Consider the following 17,906-nt stretch of genomic DNA (forward strand, 5'->3'; position numbering starts at 1 on the left):
AAAGCCATCCTCTAACAGGGTAAAGCAATCCAATGAGAAGTTAAAAGTGTATTTGTATTATTGCCTGCAGAGTTGTAGCCTAATGCAGCATCCCTGTCTTAGAAGCTGCATCTCAGAAGTTTGTCCGTGGTAGGTCTTGGTAAGTGCAGTGAACAGTAAGTTCCTTCCTTCTGGCTGAGGAATGAATACAATATATTCCCTCTGATTGATTTTTCCTGCAGAATACAATTGACCAGTCTGCATTGTGATTTGTGAGACGATGGGACTCACAAAATATAATCATTTTTTCCTGCTGCACGGTGCACTGAAGACTCCCATCCGTAGGGTGGGTAGGCAATAACGGGAGCTCCAGCACATTTCTGCCATTTGCCTGTGATTTAGTGAAAGTAAAGCATGCCTTATTGGCATTTTAATAACGAGGCTGCCTTCCGCCGGTGGTCCAGGCAGCCAGCGATTTCCCCAAAGCAATTCAGTTTAGAGAAAGGCAGAATACCATTGGAATCCATAAAGCGTGATTTGTTACAGTGCAGCTAAGCCCACGGTGCAATAAAGCAGAGTTTGAGGCTGCGTCCGCGGGAGGCAGGTACCCGGGGCGCGTGGAACGGGCAGGGATGCTGCGCGAGCGAGCGCACCTTGTGAAATCATTGGTTCCGGGGAGCCAGCCGGCGTCCAATGTTTTCCAATGATGCTGCTGATCTAGTTGGGAAGTGGGCTGGCTCTGGAGGCACGGCGTCTTCTCAAAGGCTGCTTCAGAGTGGAAATATGCACAGTGCAGCACCGCGCCTCGGTTGAGCCAGCCTCCGGTCCCTGCGAGCCGCCGCGATAACATGGAGCCCAGCCCTCTGGCCGCCCTCTGCCTCCTGCTCTCCCAGGTAATGTGTGGAGAGGGGCTTCGCCTCTCACCCTGGCGCTTGTCTCGTTCACCTGTGCCCGCGTCGTGGCAAATTTCTGGACGTTTTTTTTTAAAAGGCTGAATTTTAGGGAAATCTTCGGAAGCTGGATGGTGTTGGGGACTAATACCTGGATGTAGGGTGGGGGGCGCTCGGGTTCAACCCCAGCGCCTCGCGTGAGTGAACTTTTAATGGGCGCTTGCACGGGGTGCCAGAGTGCTGTGAAAGGCTTGGCAGCTGCCGCGCGCTGCTATAAATGGATCGCTCTGTGTGCACGTGCTGGGCACTCCGGGGCACGCGGGGGCTCGCCCGTGTACCCGCGCCCTGGTCCTGCTCTGGAGAAGGCTGAAGGGGAATGCATGTCACCCGAGACTGGGCGGGTCGGGGGCAATTATTGCTGTTCTCCCTGGGGCAGCCGTGGTTGCTCAGCCAAGGCTGGGGGTACCGTTACTTCAGCACCGTTACTTCAACATATACCGGCTTCATTACTTCGCTGCTCTCGTGTTTGGTCTATCTCCGTGCCCATGAATGGTTGGGCAGTGCCCTGCACCTCCCTGTGTTGGTCTACGCCGTTTTTGGACAGAGGCGCTTGGTGTCGCTGGCTTTCTGGGCTCTGGATGGGTGTGTTTTACCCTGCAGGAGATGTGTACTTTTAAAAGGGTGCCCTGTTGGGGAAGGGGCACTGCCCTCTGTACACAAAAGGCACCAGAGTCCGTTGCAAGAATGCACCATTAATGTTTTATCCAATCGTTAATCTGTAGTAAGGCGACCCTTGGAGAATTGACGCCTGTTGATTGCAAGGTTATATAGAAAGAACAATTATCTATTTGCAAGTTCTATCCTAGGGCAGTGTGCTGGGTTGGAGGTTGATAAAACGGGCTGGGTGTTTATGAGCGGATGGGTTTTTGTTATTTTTTGTAGGAGGGGTAGGAGTATTGTGTCTGGCACTTTCTAGTAGCGTGATACCCTCACCCCTGTCTCTTTCCCTCCTTTGTCGCACTCTCTCCCCCCCCCCCGCCCCCCCACCACCACCACTTTTTAATGTCCTTTCTCAATGTCTCTCGTTACTTCTTGGTCGCTCTGTCTCTGTCTCTACCTCTTTCTATCTCTGCTCTCTCTCTTCTCCCCCTTCCCCATGCCTCTTCCCCGTGATTGCATTAATTTTAACGCTCCCTCTTCCAAAATGCATTCTACCTCTTTACTCCGCGACCTCTTTTACACACAATCTCACTCTCACTGTTGCTGCTTCTTCCGTCTCCCACCTTTTCCCCTCTCACTGTTACGCACCCGCTGTCTCCCTCACAGACACCCACACATACACACCGGTTCTGTCGCACTCTCTCTCCCCCTCGCTCGGGATGCCCCTTCGCCCGGTTGCTGCTACCTGTGTTCACACGTAGACAGGCTGGCGTGGTTACAAGCCCTCGGCGACCGCCTCTCAGCTGGTCTGTGACCGAGCACGAGGACAAACTGTAGCTCACAGCCCACCCCTCGGGGGCTGCAAGGTGCATTCAGTGGAATATACCGGATAAATAGCTGAATCATGCTGTGGGGCCAGCGTGTATTGTGCAGTCCCAGCCGTGGTCCGTGCAGTGCTTGTGGTGTAACGGAATGTGCTGCTGGTGAATCGGAACTGTCAGCTGTCTCTTGTCAGGGAAGCCCCTCTCAGGGGCACCTCTCAGGGCCGCCCCTCTCCGCGGCTCCCCTCTGGGTCGCCCCTCTGCGCGGCTATTGTCCGGGGAGTCCCGGGCACTTACACTGCTCTGTCTGTGCTGGGGCTGCAGAGACAGGCAGGGTCTGTTCTGGTCACACGCACCGTTCCCCACATGCACAAGAGGGCGGAAACCCCAAATGATCTATAGGAAATCATATCAGACAATCTCCCGCTACTGTAATGGAGAAACTGTTTCGCGGGGTTCTGCAGCTGCGGAAAAAACAAGATACGTATTCTTTATACGGGGGGTTCAGATGGAAGTATATTGATGGCCACGATTCAGACGACTTAAAATAACTTTTGTAAATGACAGTGAGAGGCACTGACACATGGCGGAGGAATCTTAAGTTTTGCAGTTGGTTTCCAAGTCCGCGTTTCTCTTTAATCACGAATGTAGCGCCTTCCCCTCTTAATAAGTTCTTTCTTTTTCATTTTTATCCCCCTCTTTCTCATTTCATTATCTAGCCTTTTCTATGCCTCACTTTTATTTTTTCTCTCTCGTCGTTATTTCTCATTGTATGTTTCCCTTGCTGCTTTTTTTGTTCTCTAGTCTCTTTCGCTCTCTCTCTCTTGGTTCTGTTTACTATCCGCCTCTTTCAGTTTTGACCCCCATCTCTTTCTCGCTTCTTTATGTCTCTCTTTCAGCCTTGATGTTCTCTCTCGCTGTTCTGTCACCCTCTCTCTGTCTTTCTCTTTCATTCTCGCTCTTCCCTCTCTCTCTTTCATTCTCGCTCTTTCTCTCTCTCCCTTTCAGCCTTGCTGTTCTCTCTCCTTCTCCCTCCCTCTCCCCTCTCTCTCTAAGCCTCCCTTCTTTCCGCCTCTCTTTCAGTCTTGCTGTTCTTTCTCTGTTGCTGTTCTGTCTGTCCCTCTCTTCTCTCACTTCCTCTCTTCCTCTCTCTCCCTCTCTCTCTCTCCTCTCCCTCTCTCCCCCTCTCCCCTATCCCCTCTCCCTCCTCCCTCTCTCTCCCTCTCACTGCCTCACTCTTCTGGCACTCACTTGATCTCTTTCACACACAGACGAGCCCCGTCCCCAGTCCCAGCCTTTGACGGGCGAGTGAGGGGAGGGCTGTGCCCCAGGGGGTGTACCCACCAGTGCCTCCGCCGAGCGGCACCGCCTCTTTAGTAGCTCATACCGCCCACGGCCGATTATTAGAATAATGATCTTGCAACAACGCAATTTGTGTTTACTCTCATAAGTATTACATATTTATCGACATTGCAGCTCAGACCTTATTATGTCACGTTATATTCCTGAGTTGGGGGCGGGGGGCTGCATATGAGTGATATGCAGCTATCATTGGGTCCAAATTCCCCGTTCATATCTCGTTTGTGGAAACGATTAGTGCCCGCCACACTCCGGGTCACTGAAGACACTGTCTCCAGCCCACAGCTTTTCTTTCACCTGCAGAGAATTCCTCTCGGGTATGTTGGTCTAATTAAGCCAATGGGCGCTTACCGAGACTACAGCGTGTCTGTCCATATGAATACTTTGGAGCACACCTACCTTCAGCATTGAGTCACGCACACCCTCAGAGCCGTATTTACAATAATATCAACATCTCCCCATCTGGTGTCTCTCCACCCTACCCTCGCTAGACCCCCTATTAGATTTTATTATTCCACCTTTTTTCACACTGGTGATGCATTTAATCAAACACCACCCTTTAACAACCAAAACCACATCTTGGGATACCCTACTCACAGGGGTGTAGCAGGTGCAGTGGCACCAGGGTACAGATTCCTGAAGGGCTCACTGGATCCAGAGAATTGCTGTACTTTACTACCCCATCAGCAGTCAAAGGGGGCATTGTCCTTGCTTGCATCATGGCCAATGGCATCCTCTCTATGCTACTATGCTCCACGGAGGCTGGGCAACTTCTCCACGTGCTGTAGGAGTGGCTGCAGCAGAGGTGGTGCACTGCACCTTTAAGAAACATCTCTGCTCTTTCCCCTTCTGTGGAAGAAGCAGCCATCCCAACAGAAGTTCGGGCGCTTCTTCAAGTATCCCTTGCACTTGACATGAAGAAGGAAAACGAACACTACATTTCATAGGCAGAAACTGCCTCCCTGGGAGGAACTAGTTTTTTTATTTTATGTGTTTTGGATGTAGTCAGTGCATAGTTTATAGCAACAAAAAATGCACAAGAGGAGTGTCCCACAGCTATTTTTAGAAGCCTGCTGCCTGCACTGCTGAATGTCGGAGTTGCTGAACGCCAAGGCTGCCTGGTTTTCATTCCAACTTAAAACTCGCCACCCTCACTGCATGTCTCTTCTCTCACTCTTGCCAGTTCATTTCCATCGATGCTTTCTCCCTCAGTCACAGTCGTGATAGTTTTCTTTCTTCTTTCTGCCTTTCTTTCTCTGGGTCAAATTCTGATTATGAAAAATATAACCAGTCCCCAAAATGAGTGTGAGTGGGCCACACCTGCAACCACTGGCTCAAATTAAGCACTGATGCAGACTTGCCCGTGAGCCTTGCTTTCAGGAGGGGCGGCGGTCCTTGACTATGGTCATTGATTTATAGGGACGTCCCTTGAGGTATGATGAGTTTAGACATAGGAAGAAACACAATATGACCTAGTCCTCCTGTTGGCAGTGTCAGAGGCTACGTGAATTGGTCCTAACAAGCAAGATATGTCATTTCCTCTTGATGTAGTCTAGAATGTGGCTTAAAGGAAGTGTGGGAAGTTTACAAGTGCACACATTGCATCTTTACAATCCAGTGGTTTTGTGACTTTTGAACACTTGGAACTCAACCCTTGCTATTGACCGATTTAGAGGGCAGATCTCAGTTGAGGGACAATAGTGGCCCCTCCCTTTCCTTACATTCATTGTATGCAGTGATGTTGTACACAACTTGAGCTTACAGAACATTTAAAGCATACAGGAAAGTGTCTTCTAGAATAGCTTTCTCTGCTCTTACAGGTAGAGAATGAAATCGCTTGGTTGGTTTTAGATGGTTAACCTCTGGATGTTATAGAACTAGGGTTTCTACTGTGGGACCAGGTGGGCCAGATCCATGATAGATTTAATTGATTTTCACCTGAGATAAATTTGCATTTAATGAACTCTTAGGTATAGTCTGAGGTTATCCAGAAAATGCTGTATGAGCAGGTTTTGGACCCCTTGAACACCTCAGCTCTACTCAGAATGCAGGGTGCATGTTCTGGTGTTTACAACCCTACTGACTGAAGACTGTGTTGTTTGCGGTGAAGGGGGTCCGTAAGCAGATTATCTTGAATCGAGTTTCCATTGTATACTGGACTCGCCCTTGTTCCACCGAAGCCTGGTGCAGGATCCTCAGCCAGAGTCCGCATAAACATATGCATGCTATCAGTACTAAAGTAAGTAGGAAGGAGTGGACCGAATCCCTTGAGTTACATCTCCAGGCTGCTTACAGCACTTACATGATCTCTCATGCACTTGATGGATGCCAGCAGTTTCCAGAGCTCGGTTCATAAGTAGATAATGCATATTTTATGGTGTAATGAGATTGGCACAGTGCTTTCCTTTAAACGCTTAGATGATCATATACTTGTGTTTACTGTACTGTCAAAGTCAATTCCGAATATTTCCTAAGTAGGCAGTGAGATCTTTCTAATGATTCCAACTCCTGCCTCCAAGTCTCCAAAGATGCAACTGTTTGAGTGATGGAGCAATTAGGTTGTTTAGCTCTGAAGACAACCCACCTGGAAAAAATGAATTGTGGCTCCTATTAGAAGAAAGTGTGATTTGTTTTGAGTATCGGCCGTGGTTGACTGAACTTTATGGACATTTGTCAATTAATGTATGTTAAGAGACTGAATGTTTGATTTAGTGGCCTGAGTGTTATGAAAAATTATGTCTATCTCCAACTTCGCTCATTGGTTTAGGTCTGCGGTCTCATGTCATGACCAAAGACCACATTATGGACAAGGAAAAGGTAGGAGGCCCGCCTTGTCATGGTGTTCATTCAGCAAATGCACTAAAAACCTTAGATCGCTTCAGCTTTAGGGGCAAGTGATTATTGAACAGCAGTCTGCTGGACTTATTTTGAAGGGTACGTTTGTTTGAGCCCAAGCATTAGAATCAACATCAAGAAATGGTGCTTCAGCCTTTGTGTTAGGGTGAACTCATTTAATTCTGTGGAGTGATGTTTGTTGCAGGACTTAAGGGCTGTGGCATGTTACAGCACATCTGTGGGCGGGACCTCCTCTTGGCCCGCAATTGGCTATGAGCTCTGATTTCAAAATGACTAGCATCTTATGTGCTTTTCACGTCTATATCCTCAAAAGAAGTGACTGGTTGGCTTCACCGTGCAACAGAACTTTGAAAACAACGCCAACTTTTTTTGTGGAACTTGCATAAAAATGCCTGTTTTTGATTACATGCTGTGTACTGGCGATTCACAACAGTGGTCAGCACTGCTTCGCTGTACTGAAAAATAAAATATTACTTGGAATGTACATTTTCAAAACTGCAATGCCTTGATTGCTTTTTTTGTGGATTTTTCTCAAACTCTGCCAAGAGATTGATTAACAACACTTTTTCCAAACTCCAATCACAATTTGTTTCCAGGATGGTGTACTGTGTTTTCGAGTACAACAATACACACTTGAATAATCGATATGAGAGAGAGACAGAATCTACATTTATTTTCTAAGGGTGTGTTGGTGAAGGCCATGTATATGGTGTATTTTTCAATTGAGCAAACCTATAAATGCCATAGAAAAGGACAGGCACTCTATTTAATCCTGATTTAACACTTATGGCAGTAAACTGGATCCCAATGTTTCACCTATTAGTTGCCATGTTCAGGTCATGCAAGCATGGAAGCGAAAGTCGTAAAAGGGCAAGGGACTGCGGATGGATGCACCTGTGTAGTATTTATGGCAGCACCTCATAGATCCAGTGGTACAATAGAAGGCAATGGACTGTGAGTGGGAACAAATCACGTGGAGGCAACAAGTATGAAGACAACAGCACAAGAAATCAAGCTACAAGAAAGATGTGTAGGATGAAGAAACGACTATTGGAAGGAGTTTTGTGGACTGAACATGAAGCATTGTGAGTTAGAAGCCAAGGTTCCTGATGAAGAGCAGGACACCATCAGCGAAGACCAAGAGGAGACACCAGAAATCGGCACATAAAATGCAAGAGCCAGTAAAACAAGTGAAAACCAGTCTACAGTGGAAATGATGTTAATTGAGTGTGGGCTGTCTTTGAAGGTTTGCCTTGGACATGGAGATTCAACAGAGTACCAATCAAAGGATGATTAATTCCTGTGGCGTTTCATGGAAAAGAACCTCAGTGCAATATATGAAGTCTCTGGTGATGGCAAAAGTCAACTGTGCAGTAGTACACAATATGTTGTCACAGAAATTGTCCATCTGAAGGTCTTCCAAGCCCTGTTAATGACTTGTTGTCAGGGTGGGTAACAGTTGATCAGATGAAAAAAGGTTTCAGTGTGCTATTCATCATCATTTGCACTAATAAAGTGCCATATTAACTATCATTCTTTAATAATCCAGAGGTGCACAGATGATATTTTATATCTATCTTCAAATGAGGTAAGAGATGGGAACTCTATATTTAATTGGAAACCAACTAATCATTTGTTTTGGATACATGACTCAACCCAAATGCTTTGCCCACAGATATTGCTGTTGCTTGAGGCCAGGGCACAATGAAGAGTCACACGAGAATGTTGAATTTTAATTAAGTGAATAATTACAGTGTTTAGTGATAAACAGAAATAAAAGGACACCGATTGCCCTCTAGATTGTTTATTTACTTCATTGATTTTTAGGATTCTGTATGCAGTTGAGGTGCTTCTTAATGGATGCATTCCCTGCCAAACTCTAAGCAGACAAAGCCATGTGTGCTAATACTTGGCCTATGTTGTGGTCTGGTCAATTCACTTAAATGCAATTGAAGGTATTTAGCATTTTAAGTAAGAGCAGCATGCAGAAAACAAAGGACAAACAGCAAGTTTGCCTGCAAAGTGGCATTCTGTTCTCTCCTCATACTTTGTGACTCACCAGGAGCAGATTCATTCACACAGCATTCATTACATTGACTAATGCCAGTAGGAGTAATGATGGATAAGTAATGTACTTATAATAATTGTACTTCGTCACTAATGTCTGTCATCAATAGTTGGCTATCCTGTCTGAGCTGCATATTTGATGGATCACCCACACTTTCTCTCTTTAGAATGCTGAACAGTCTGTGAAAGGTGGTTATGAAGAGAATTGGCACTTTTAATTTCATTTAGCAAAGTTTTGTTTTCAAACCAAAGCTCTAATGCTCTTCCAATGATGACTAGATGTAAGGGAGATCTCTAAATCTTCCCAACTTTTCAGAAGTCAAGGGTTCATGTAGTTTTTATTTGTGCAAGGTTGGTGTGAAAGGTCTTGCCAATTGGCACCTGCAGCCGTGAAGGTGAAGAAAAGAGAGTTTACATTGGTCTGGATTGTGAGGTAGACAGTGTCACCTTGCCTTAGCTCTTAACAGACAACTTCCTAAATTAAATGCATCTTAATGCTACCTGACAGCCTTATGAAGGAAAATCACCAGTGAAAATATGGGAATTAGGAACAAGTTCTGACTAGAGGTGGACGTAGCTCATGTACTTCTGTGACGCATGATTACGCGAAATTACTAAAATAATTACATGAGATTACGTGAGACGAGTAATTTGATGTTTAGCGCTAGCGCTAAATGTGGCAGAACACGATTAGTGAGTGCATACAGCCGCCATCATTGAAATTCTGCCCAGACCTACTTCTGACCCTTGGGATACCTGGGTACTCTACCAAGGCCCACCATCATACACAGGTTGGTCTTCCTCCTACCTCGACCTGTGCCATCTGGTACAAAAGTGTTTAGAATAGTTAGGTAAAATTGTTAATTTTTGTTGTTGTTTTCATAACTTTTATTTTTTTGTCCACACGAAAATCCATATTTACTTCCTGTAATACTGCCTTTTTATTATGAAAAGATAAGGGTTTTTTAGGGAACCCCATTGCACAAGTTTGAGAGCGTACACATCGGTATGAGAATACAAATGTGACATTTTCTTCATGCAGTAAAACTGCTAGAACTGTAACTTTGAGCCCTTACCATCTTCATCGTGTTGGATAGTGTATGTTTATTGTTTTTAAAAATGTAATTCCACTGTGCAATATAAGTGAATACCAAAGTATCAACAGTTAAGATGAGAGGGTACTAATTTCCTCATATTGTAATTGGTCTGTCTTACTTATCTCAGCATGATTGCTTCCTGTCTAGCAACATTGTGGTGTTTGGACTATCTGGCCCTCCTTTCCAAATCTCTATCCTCGAAATCAAAATTATACAAATGTGTGTATAAACTAAAACAATAACTCTAGGCATGCAACATTTTGGGTAGTCATATTTTCTGGGGGGAAAAACGTTTAAACCTCGACTCCAATTCAAATCTGTTCAGTAGCCAAACCTCACAATCCCAACAAAATTATAATAACGTGTAAATGTATCTGTATTGTAATACAAAAGAGGGTTGAATCGGGGGGGGGGGGGGGGGGGGGTTGCACAGGCCACTGGACTGGTATTCTCAGAAATGCAGGTGTGGTACTCATCACTAGTTACCAGAGATAACCATGAGATTACAGCTCAGATGTTTATCAGAATCAAGCCAAACTGCAGAATTCTTACTGTACCTAAAACTGTGGATGAAAAAGATCACGGTGTTGGGAAATGGTGACCTGCTCATGTGCCAATTAAATTGGTGCCGAGGCTGTGATCAGACATATATGTTAAGTCATTTTATGTATGCACTATGATGTACCTGGGCCACAACTATTTCTAGGGCGCTGCAAATATAGTAAATCCACTTATGGAAGTAACTGAAATCTGTTGGTATGCAGCGATTAAAACATATTTTGTACCTTAGCAAATTTTGTGGACAAGTGAATAAAATGCAAATAAATTAATTGGTGGGGAGGGGTAGTGTTACCATGGCACCATACTGAAAATGTTTGCATGGGAGGAATCTTGTCTAAAAAAATCTTGCTTAAAATGGAGAACAATGCAGTGGAAATAAATATAGGGTCACTATTGTGTAGGTAATTGTTGAGGTGTGTGTATATATAAAACCTCTTACACATGCTATTCTTCACCTTCCTGTCGGTCTATTATTTATCACTTACAAGGGACTCATTTACTTATCCATCTATTCATCTTTTGATTAATCTGTTCATCCATTTGTCCATACATTGACCGATGCATTGATCCACACACCTTTGTCAGAACAAAGTCAATTCCTTTTAGGAAAGCAAGACTGATTCCCGTCTCCCTTACAGATAATTACCAAAACGTCCATAGCAAGCTGTAAATCCAACTGCATTTCAAAACTGACTGCTGATTCCTATGTACATTTCTGGTCACAATGTACCATGAAATTGGTGGGTACTGATTTGCTGGGCTTCAGCCAACATTGAAATGTTCCTCACTGGCAGAGCACCTCCACAACACATTCACATCTCTCTCCTCTCTTGGTTTGAACAATGAATATATCGGACCTAGCATAGATTTAAAACAATCAAAGGCTATGCACAGGGATTTTGTTGCACAGAATCTAATAAATTACTCTTGTAGGCAAAACATTGATGTTTGTTAGCCCCTCTGACAAACATTTGGGGTTGAATGTGATAATCCTTGCTAGGCCTATTGAGAGGGGCTTATATTGTTTTACCAAATGACAATTTTTAGATTTTATAATTTTATTACTTTTTTCCTGATGGTTTGTAGCTTTTGCTCAATTTAGGACTCCCTGTTGGTAAGGTTGGAAAGCAAGTGGTAAAGGCAGGAGACTTAATTGGTTCATAGGGAAGTTATGTCGGAGACCAAAAGTCTAATCTTTTTATTATGAACAGGTGACAGTAGGCCTAACTTATTTAACGTGAAATGCATTTATAAAAGCCAACAGACCTGTTGTGGTGCATTCATATTAGATTGCATTAAAGCCTGTACACATGGAATGCCACAGATTACCACGGTAGGCATGGGTTTTGGTGTTGGTTAATGCCTCTAACAAAACACGTGGGTAGAAGATTAGCAGCATGATAATCCTTTTTGAATTTGCCTATGGGCCTATATACAGTTTTCCACCTCTAATTTTACGTTTACTTTTAATCTTATGATGGATGCCTGATGGTTGCCTTGTGGGAGAGCTACCTATCAATACAGTAGGCCTCAGTTGTTTATGGTGATGGGCCAATGATGAAGGCTAGAAGTCTGATTGGTTCACAGTGAATAGTTCTGTCTGATACCATAGTTCTCACCTGTTCAGTATGAAAATGTATCGCAAAAGATGTAAACTCAATTTATTTATTGTGAAAAGAAGGCATTCAAGTCAAGAGGCCTTTTAGGTGTATTATTATTAGACCATGTTAAAATCGGTAACATGGCATTTTGTTATGTGAAATGTTACATTACATCAGTAGGCAAGGGTTTTAGTATTCATGATGCCCTTTGACAAACCCTGGGAGTAAAAGAATTACACTGTGATATTCTTTGCTAGACCTTCATAGGAGGGCATGGCAGGTTGATGACAGGTTTAGTTGTCTGCGAGGCTCTTGCAATACAAAATATAAAAAATGCATCCAAACATGCATTTATGGAATGTGCGGCTTGATACCATTGACTTGTATGTGTCCTTCACACTCTATTTCCATCCACGAGAGCATAAAACATTAGGTCATCTCAATCCAATCATTGACTACAGGCCCCATGAGTGACGAATTGTGAATGATTGACATGTGCCCAACTCCTGGAAAAAGAATACACTTAAGTGCCACGGCTGTTGGACCAATTAGTTAACTTTCCATTTTATTTTCTATGTCCTCTCCTTTTTATGTGTACTGCAGTTCCAAAGATGATGCTATCAGGTTGTTTACCTGTAGCTCATTTCATCTGCAGTGTGCTGCATCCTGTACTACCTCTACTTCAAAACCCGGTGACCATCTTGGAATGGTATCGTTCTTATTGTATCATTGTCCTACCATTCCTAGATGGCCAGCACTTTACTTCTTAATGTGACCTATTGGTACTTTAAAAGTGTGATTCACTATGTACAATACTAGTGCAAACGGCCAGTCACAGCGATGTTTAATTAAAACAATGTTTGCAAGCATATGCACACCAGATTTAAGCAGCATGTATGTTCTTTTTCTACTTTTGTTCTCTTAATATAACTTGCACGTGGATGCTAGGTTTGAGTGTGCTATGTTGAGCATAAGTAAGTCTATGAATGCAAGAATACATCAGTGAGAGGATGAAGGGATACATGAGTGAAAGGATGAGTGACAGAGTGCATATATGATGATATACTGAGTGCCTAAATGTATCAGGGACTGAGAGGCACTCTGTTATAAGCCAGTCCAATGCTAATTAAAGTTTGAATCACACAGAATATACATTTTGAAAAAATTCATGCTTCTCCTTTGACAGGTGGTCTACCTTTCCTAAGGTTTTTTTCAAAGACCTTTTTAAGATCTGGTTTTAGCTAGGACCTTTTGATTTAGTATATAAGAGTGTATATATGTGTATTGTTGGACCTGGCCCTTTTGGCAGGTTCACCCCGAAACGTTTTGCTTTTTCCTAGCCTGTTTCTGTAACCTGGTGTTGGTGATTTTAGGCCTCTGCGCACTTGTTCACTGTGGTACAGTGTAAAGTGCGTGAGCTCTCTGTGTATGTGTGGTGAGTGACCTGCCCTCCCATAGGAATGCATGGGAAATATGTGTGACCATGGTAGTTCCTGATGTGTGGGGAGTGCAGGGTCGAGTTTGGTATGTGCGAACTCGTGAGATTGAATGCTGCGTAATGATGTATGTGGCATGAATGTGTCTAGTGTGGAAGCGCCACTTCTAGACATGGGTGTGCGTGTGTAGTGAGTGTGCTGGCACGTGATTGGCTGGAGCCTGTCTCCAGGAGTCTGGATGGGTCTGCCCAGTGGTGAGTGTTGAGATTAGCATGCTGATGTGAGGGGAGGGGTGCACCTGGGACCTGAATAGGGCTGGGCTTTCCCCACACAATGCTGGCTCCGCCCCCTGTGGTGCGACTGATGACCCTAGCCTGACTAGTGAATGGGAGGGGTGGTTGAGCTCATCAAGGGGGCTCCCAAACCAGCTGCGCCTGGTTTTTCCCCCACCCTGCACCTTTAGACAAAGGAATTCACTGTATAAAAAGGGGCTGTGTCCCCTTACAAAATGTTCTTGTTTCTGACTTGAATCCTGCCAGGGGCGTGCTGCTGCTTGGGCCCAGGGGAAGGCTTGCCTCCCTGGGCCCTGCCCAGCCCCTGGATATCTGATGGACTTTTTGTGGACCCTTCTTCCTGACCCTGGAAGCATTGTCCTGTGATGTCCTGCTTGTGCTGGGACCCTCCTTGCTATGGGGGTCATGTCTGGGACCTTTTATGATTTCTATGCCCCCAGCGCCTAGAGAGCGCTTTATTCTACTTTTCCTGGGGCAGAGCGCTGTCGTTTTTCCTCTGTGGGAAGCGCTCCTGCCCTTTGTGTGCCAAGTGCAAAGGTGCCACCCTGCGTCTTTATCGATATTGAATTATTTTTATGCACGGGTGCCCACCCCGTTTCTGGGTACCTTTGCGAGTGCCCACCTCCCTGCTACGGTTATTTTTACAACCAAGGGTGCCCACCCCTCGCTATGCCCCTCTGTATCGCCGCGGCAGCCCGAGCCGTTTTTAGTAATGGCCGCCGCGTCCGCGGCCCGCCTACTTGTGGGCGGGGCCGCGGATGGAAGTGGAAGTGCGGCGCGAAGTGAGGCAGCAGCGGGGCTCCCGTAGCCTGGGAGAGCCCCGCAGGTATGGCAGCAGTGGTGGAGGGGGGCCCGAGGCACATTGTCGGTGCCTGCTCCCACCGCATACAGAGAGGAGTGAGGAGGCGGTAACATGGAGCCTCGCTAGCTCCTCCCCTGAAGTCCCGGTCCCGAGATGGGGTACCGGGTGAAATCTTGCCCCCGGAGAAGAAAGCAGCGTGGTGACCAGGGCTCCCAGGAGTCCAGGGGAGCCCTGCAAAAGAAGCGCTGCTGCCGGTTGAGGAGGAGGGGGGCGCGAGGCGGGCGAGGAAGGGAAGTCGAGACTGCTCCCTGCACCTGGAGAGCCCGGTAAGTGTGGCCTCTCCGCAGTAGTGGCGCCGGGGGGGAGACAGAGTCAAGAGCGGCCCCGTCTCTCAGCGGGCCGCTTCAACGTTTTGGGCATTATATGCAGAGCCCAGAAGGCTCCCACGACCACGGGGGCATTGTGATTTAAAGAGCTTGTGTGGCTATCCCCTGGCCCAATTTCTAAGTGCTAGTGTTTGGGGACATATTTATTGAGGGAGCCAGTGGGCTAAAGGGGTACAGTGATTTTAGAGCCTGTGTGGCTCCAATGTGGCACAGTGTCAGAGCCAGTGTGGCTCCAACCCCTTTGGCGCAGTCCTTGTTCTAGGGGCTAGTGAGAGCCCCTGTCGCAGTTTTGTTGTTCCCCAGCTGCCCAGCAATTAGTGGGCAGCTGCACCATTTAGGTGCAAGGGAGAGAGAGTCCCTGTGTAGGACAGAGATGGCACTGAGGTGCCAGGCCTTCGACAGCTGCGCAGCACTTAGTGCCAGCTGCAACGTTTAGGCCCTGTTGTTGTTCTCAACTGCCCAGCAATTAGTGGGCAGCTGCAACGTTTAGGTTTGTTCTGGTGGCGCACCCCTGACTGGCGCTTCATGGCAACGCGCCCTGACATTCTGGACGCAGGGCATTTGAGCCCCTTCTTGGATGGCCAGTTGGCCAGGGGGCTGGTATGTGGGTGGGGCGCAAGGCCCTAATGTGATTTTTGGGCAATGTGATTTTTGCTATGTTTATGATAGTAATTGCCTAAGGTGATGTTTGCGCAATGTGACTATGAGGTTATTTTACCTATGTAGGTTTATGCTAGTGAGATGTTTTCATTATGTGAGTTACGCCCCTAAATATGATTTATTCTTAGGAGGCAGAGCCTAATGTGTTTAGACTAGTGAGGAGATTGCCTACTGTACTTATACTGGTTAGGCCCAAATGTGAGTTATGCGTAATGTGCAATGCCATTATGCCTGTGACACCTCTGAATGTGTTTTATGCGTTATGTGTCTTACCTACACTGCTGAATGTATGTTTATGCATCATGTGTTTTCCTTCCCTACACCTCTGAATGTTGTGATGCATCATGTGTAATGTGTTCTTGCCTATACCCCTAAATGTATGGTGATATTTAGGTGGTTGTTCTTTCTAGTACAGGTGTGCTAAAGTGATTATTATTCTATGATCTACAAAGTACTATTTCTAACAGTATTTCTGCTAAGTGCTGATTCTGACAGTGGTTCAGGTGGCCCTGTCTTGTACATAATCCCTTGTAAATATTGCCCGTGCCCGTTAGCACAATGTATATTGTGTGATTACTATCTGATGTGTTTTGACAATACAAAAGTTATTTTTATATAACCTTGTGTGGAGTTCCTTTTGTGGTGTGCCTAGGATGTTGTTGCGGTTGTGTGCGTGCGCAAATGCTTTACACATTTCCTCCAGGATAAGCCTGTCTGCTCGTGCCAAGCTACCAAGGGGGTGAGCAGGGGTTATCTTGGCGTGTGACTCCCTTGCCCTGACTAGAATTGTGGTTTCTGCCTGGCTTTGGCGTAAGCCTTAGCCAACCAGAAATCCCAGTTCTAACATGTAGTTATATATATATATATATGTATATATATATATATATAATGTATGATATGATGTACGTATATATATTATCCAACCACTCCTCCAACGTCAGAAGAAAAGGACGGACGCTCAGGAAGTTTGCAAATATATAATTTATTGCTGCAGAAAGCTACGCGTTTCAGCATAAGCCTTGGTCACGCATGACCAAGGCTTATGCTGAAACGCGTTGCTTTCTGCAGCAATAAATTATATATCTACAAACTTTCCTGAGCGTCTGAGTAGTGGTGTTCGGCACTCAGACAGTGACTGGGAAGCTATGCATGTTCTCCACCCAGGATGTACAATACAGCAAGTGGAGAACATACAAAGTGCGCATGGCAGTTTGGCCCGCCCAAGACAGCCGGCCAAACTGGCATGTGCACTTAAGGTGCAGCTACCACTTCTCCTCCCTCTGGGTCACAGGAGCCCAGTCCAACCCCGCCCTAACATGGAGCTTGCAGCCAGACTAAAAATAAAATGATATTAATATTTGGTTATTATCATTTTATTTTTCCTTTGCACTGCTCTTAGTGCAGTGGGGCAATGCTCCTCCACCTTAGCGGAGGAGCCGCCACTGTCATACTTGAACATTATTGACAGATCTACATACTGAACTGACAAAGCCACATTTATAAACATACTCTTAAAACTGAGATTATTTCGAGCTTTTCCTTTGGTATATCAGTATAAATGGCTTTTCTTTAGGGAGCATTTGTGTTTCCAATAACTTCACCTTGTGGTGTAAAAACCATTGATAAAAGAGTAATCAGACTGGTAGGCAGCATCTTCACTATGAATGTCTATTTTCAACAGCAAATTAATGTAATTCTTCAGACCTTTCAAGCTGTAACAGTATTGAATGTATTTTGCATTTATGTATAATGCTTTCACATGGTCGGAGAACTGACCTTCTGAAACAATTGAGCTGAGACAACCTAACATTCAGCAAGAAGTAAACAAAACTGTGACACAAAACACATGCAAACGAGGCTCATGTCTTGGTGTCCAAAAACACCTCTGTCAGAGAAGATCTGAAACCCTGCCAGAATACAAGCAGCAGAGAAGTAAACACGGCTGAGTATGTCCATTTCTAATTAATTGCAAATGTCCATCCTGCCCCACTTTACTGTTGTATAATTTGGCTGACAGCTGTGGCGTACAGTGAGCAGGAGCGTGTAGGCACTCATTCTAAGGTGCCTATACATAAATGCTCAGTGTGTGCTATTCTGTGTGAGTGCTGCTTGGTAAGCACAGCTTCCATACATTTCAGTGATTTTGTTTGCATTAAGAGCTGCACGTCGCGCAGTAAATCGTCGATGCAATACTTCAAGGGCTTTGTAAATTGATGCACGCTCCGCACTGCAGGAAGCTGCTTTATAAATTGTTTTTCCACTGAGTGACCTGTCTATTAATCACTTTGATAGACTGTGCAGTAATGGCTTCCCACAACCGAATCTGTGACAGTGATAAGGAACTGTCAACATTTGAAGTACTGAGTCCCACCTGTGGCGGCCGCCACTGCGGGCTTGGCGAAAACGTAGTCCGTGTACGGTTCACTTGGGCCTCATTA

At 45.4% G+C, this 17,906-nt stretch overlaps 1 protein-coding gene across 1 annotated transcript in view; it reads left to right on the top strand.

Annotated features, from left to right (window-relative positions):
• Window positions 1-708: 708 nt before the first annotated feature.
• The window catches only part of CDH13 (cadherin 13), a 2,391,456-nt gene continuing 2,374,258 nt past the window's right edge, over window positions 709-17,906 (top strand). The window contains exon 1 of the mRNA XM_078669939.1: window positions 709-872. Coding sequence (XP_078526065.1) covers window positions 828-872 — 45 coding nt within the window. The 5' untranslated portion in view covers window positions 709-827. The remainder of the gene's footprint in view (window positions 873-17,906) is intronic.

This window comes from Lissotriton helveticus, chromosome 12, assembly GCF_964261635.1.
Source record: "Lissotriton helveticus chromosome 12, aLisHel1.1, whole genome shotgun sequence".
NCBI lineage: Eukaryota > Metazoa > Chordata > Amphibia > Caudata > Salamandridae > Lissotriton > Lissotriton helveticus.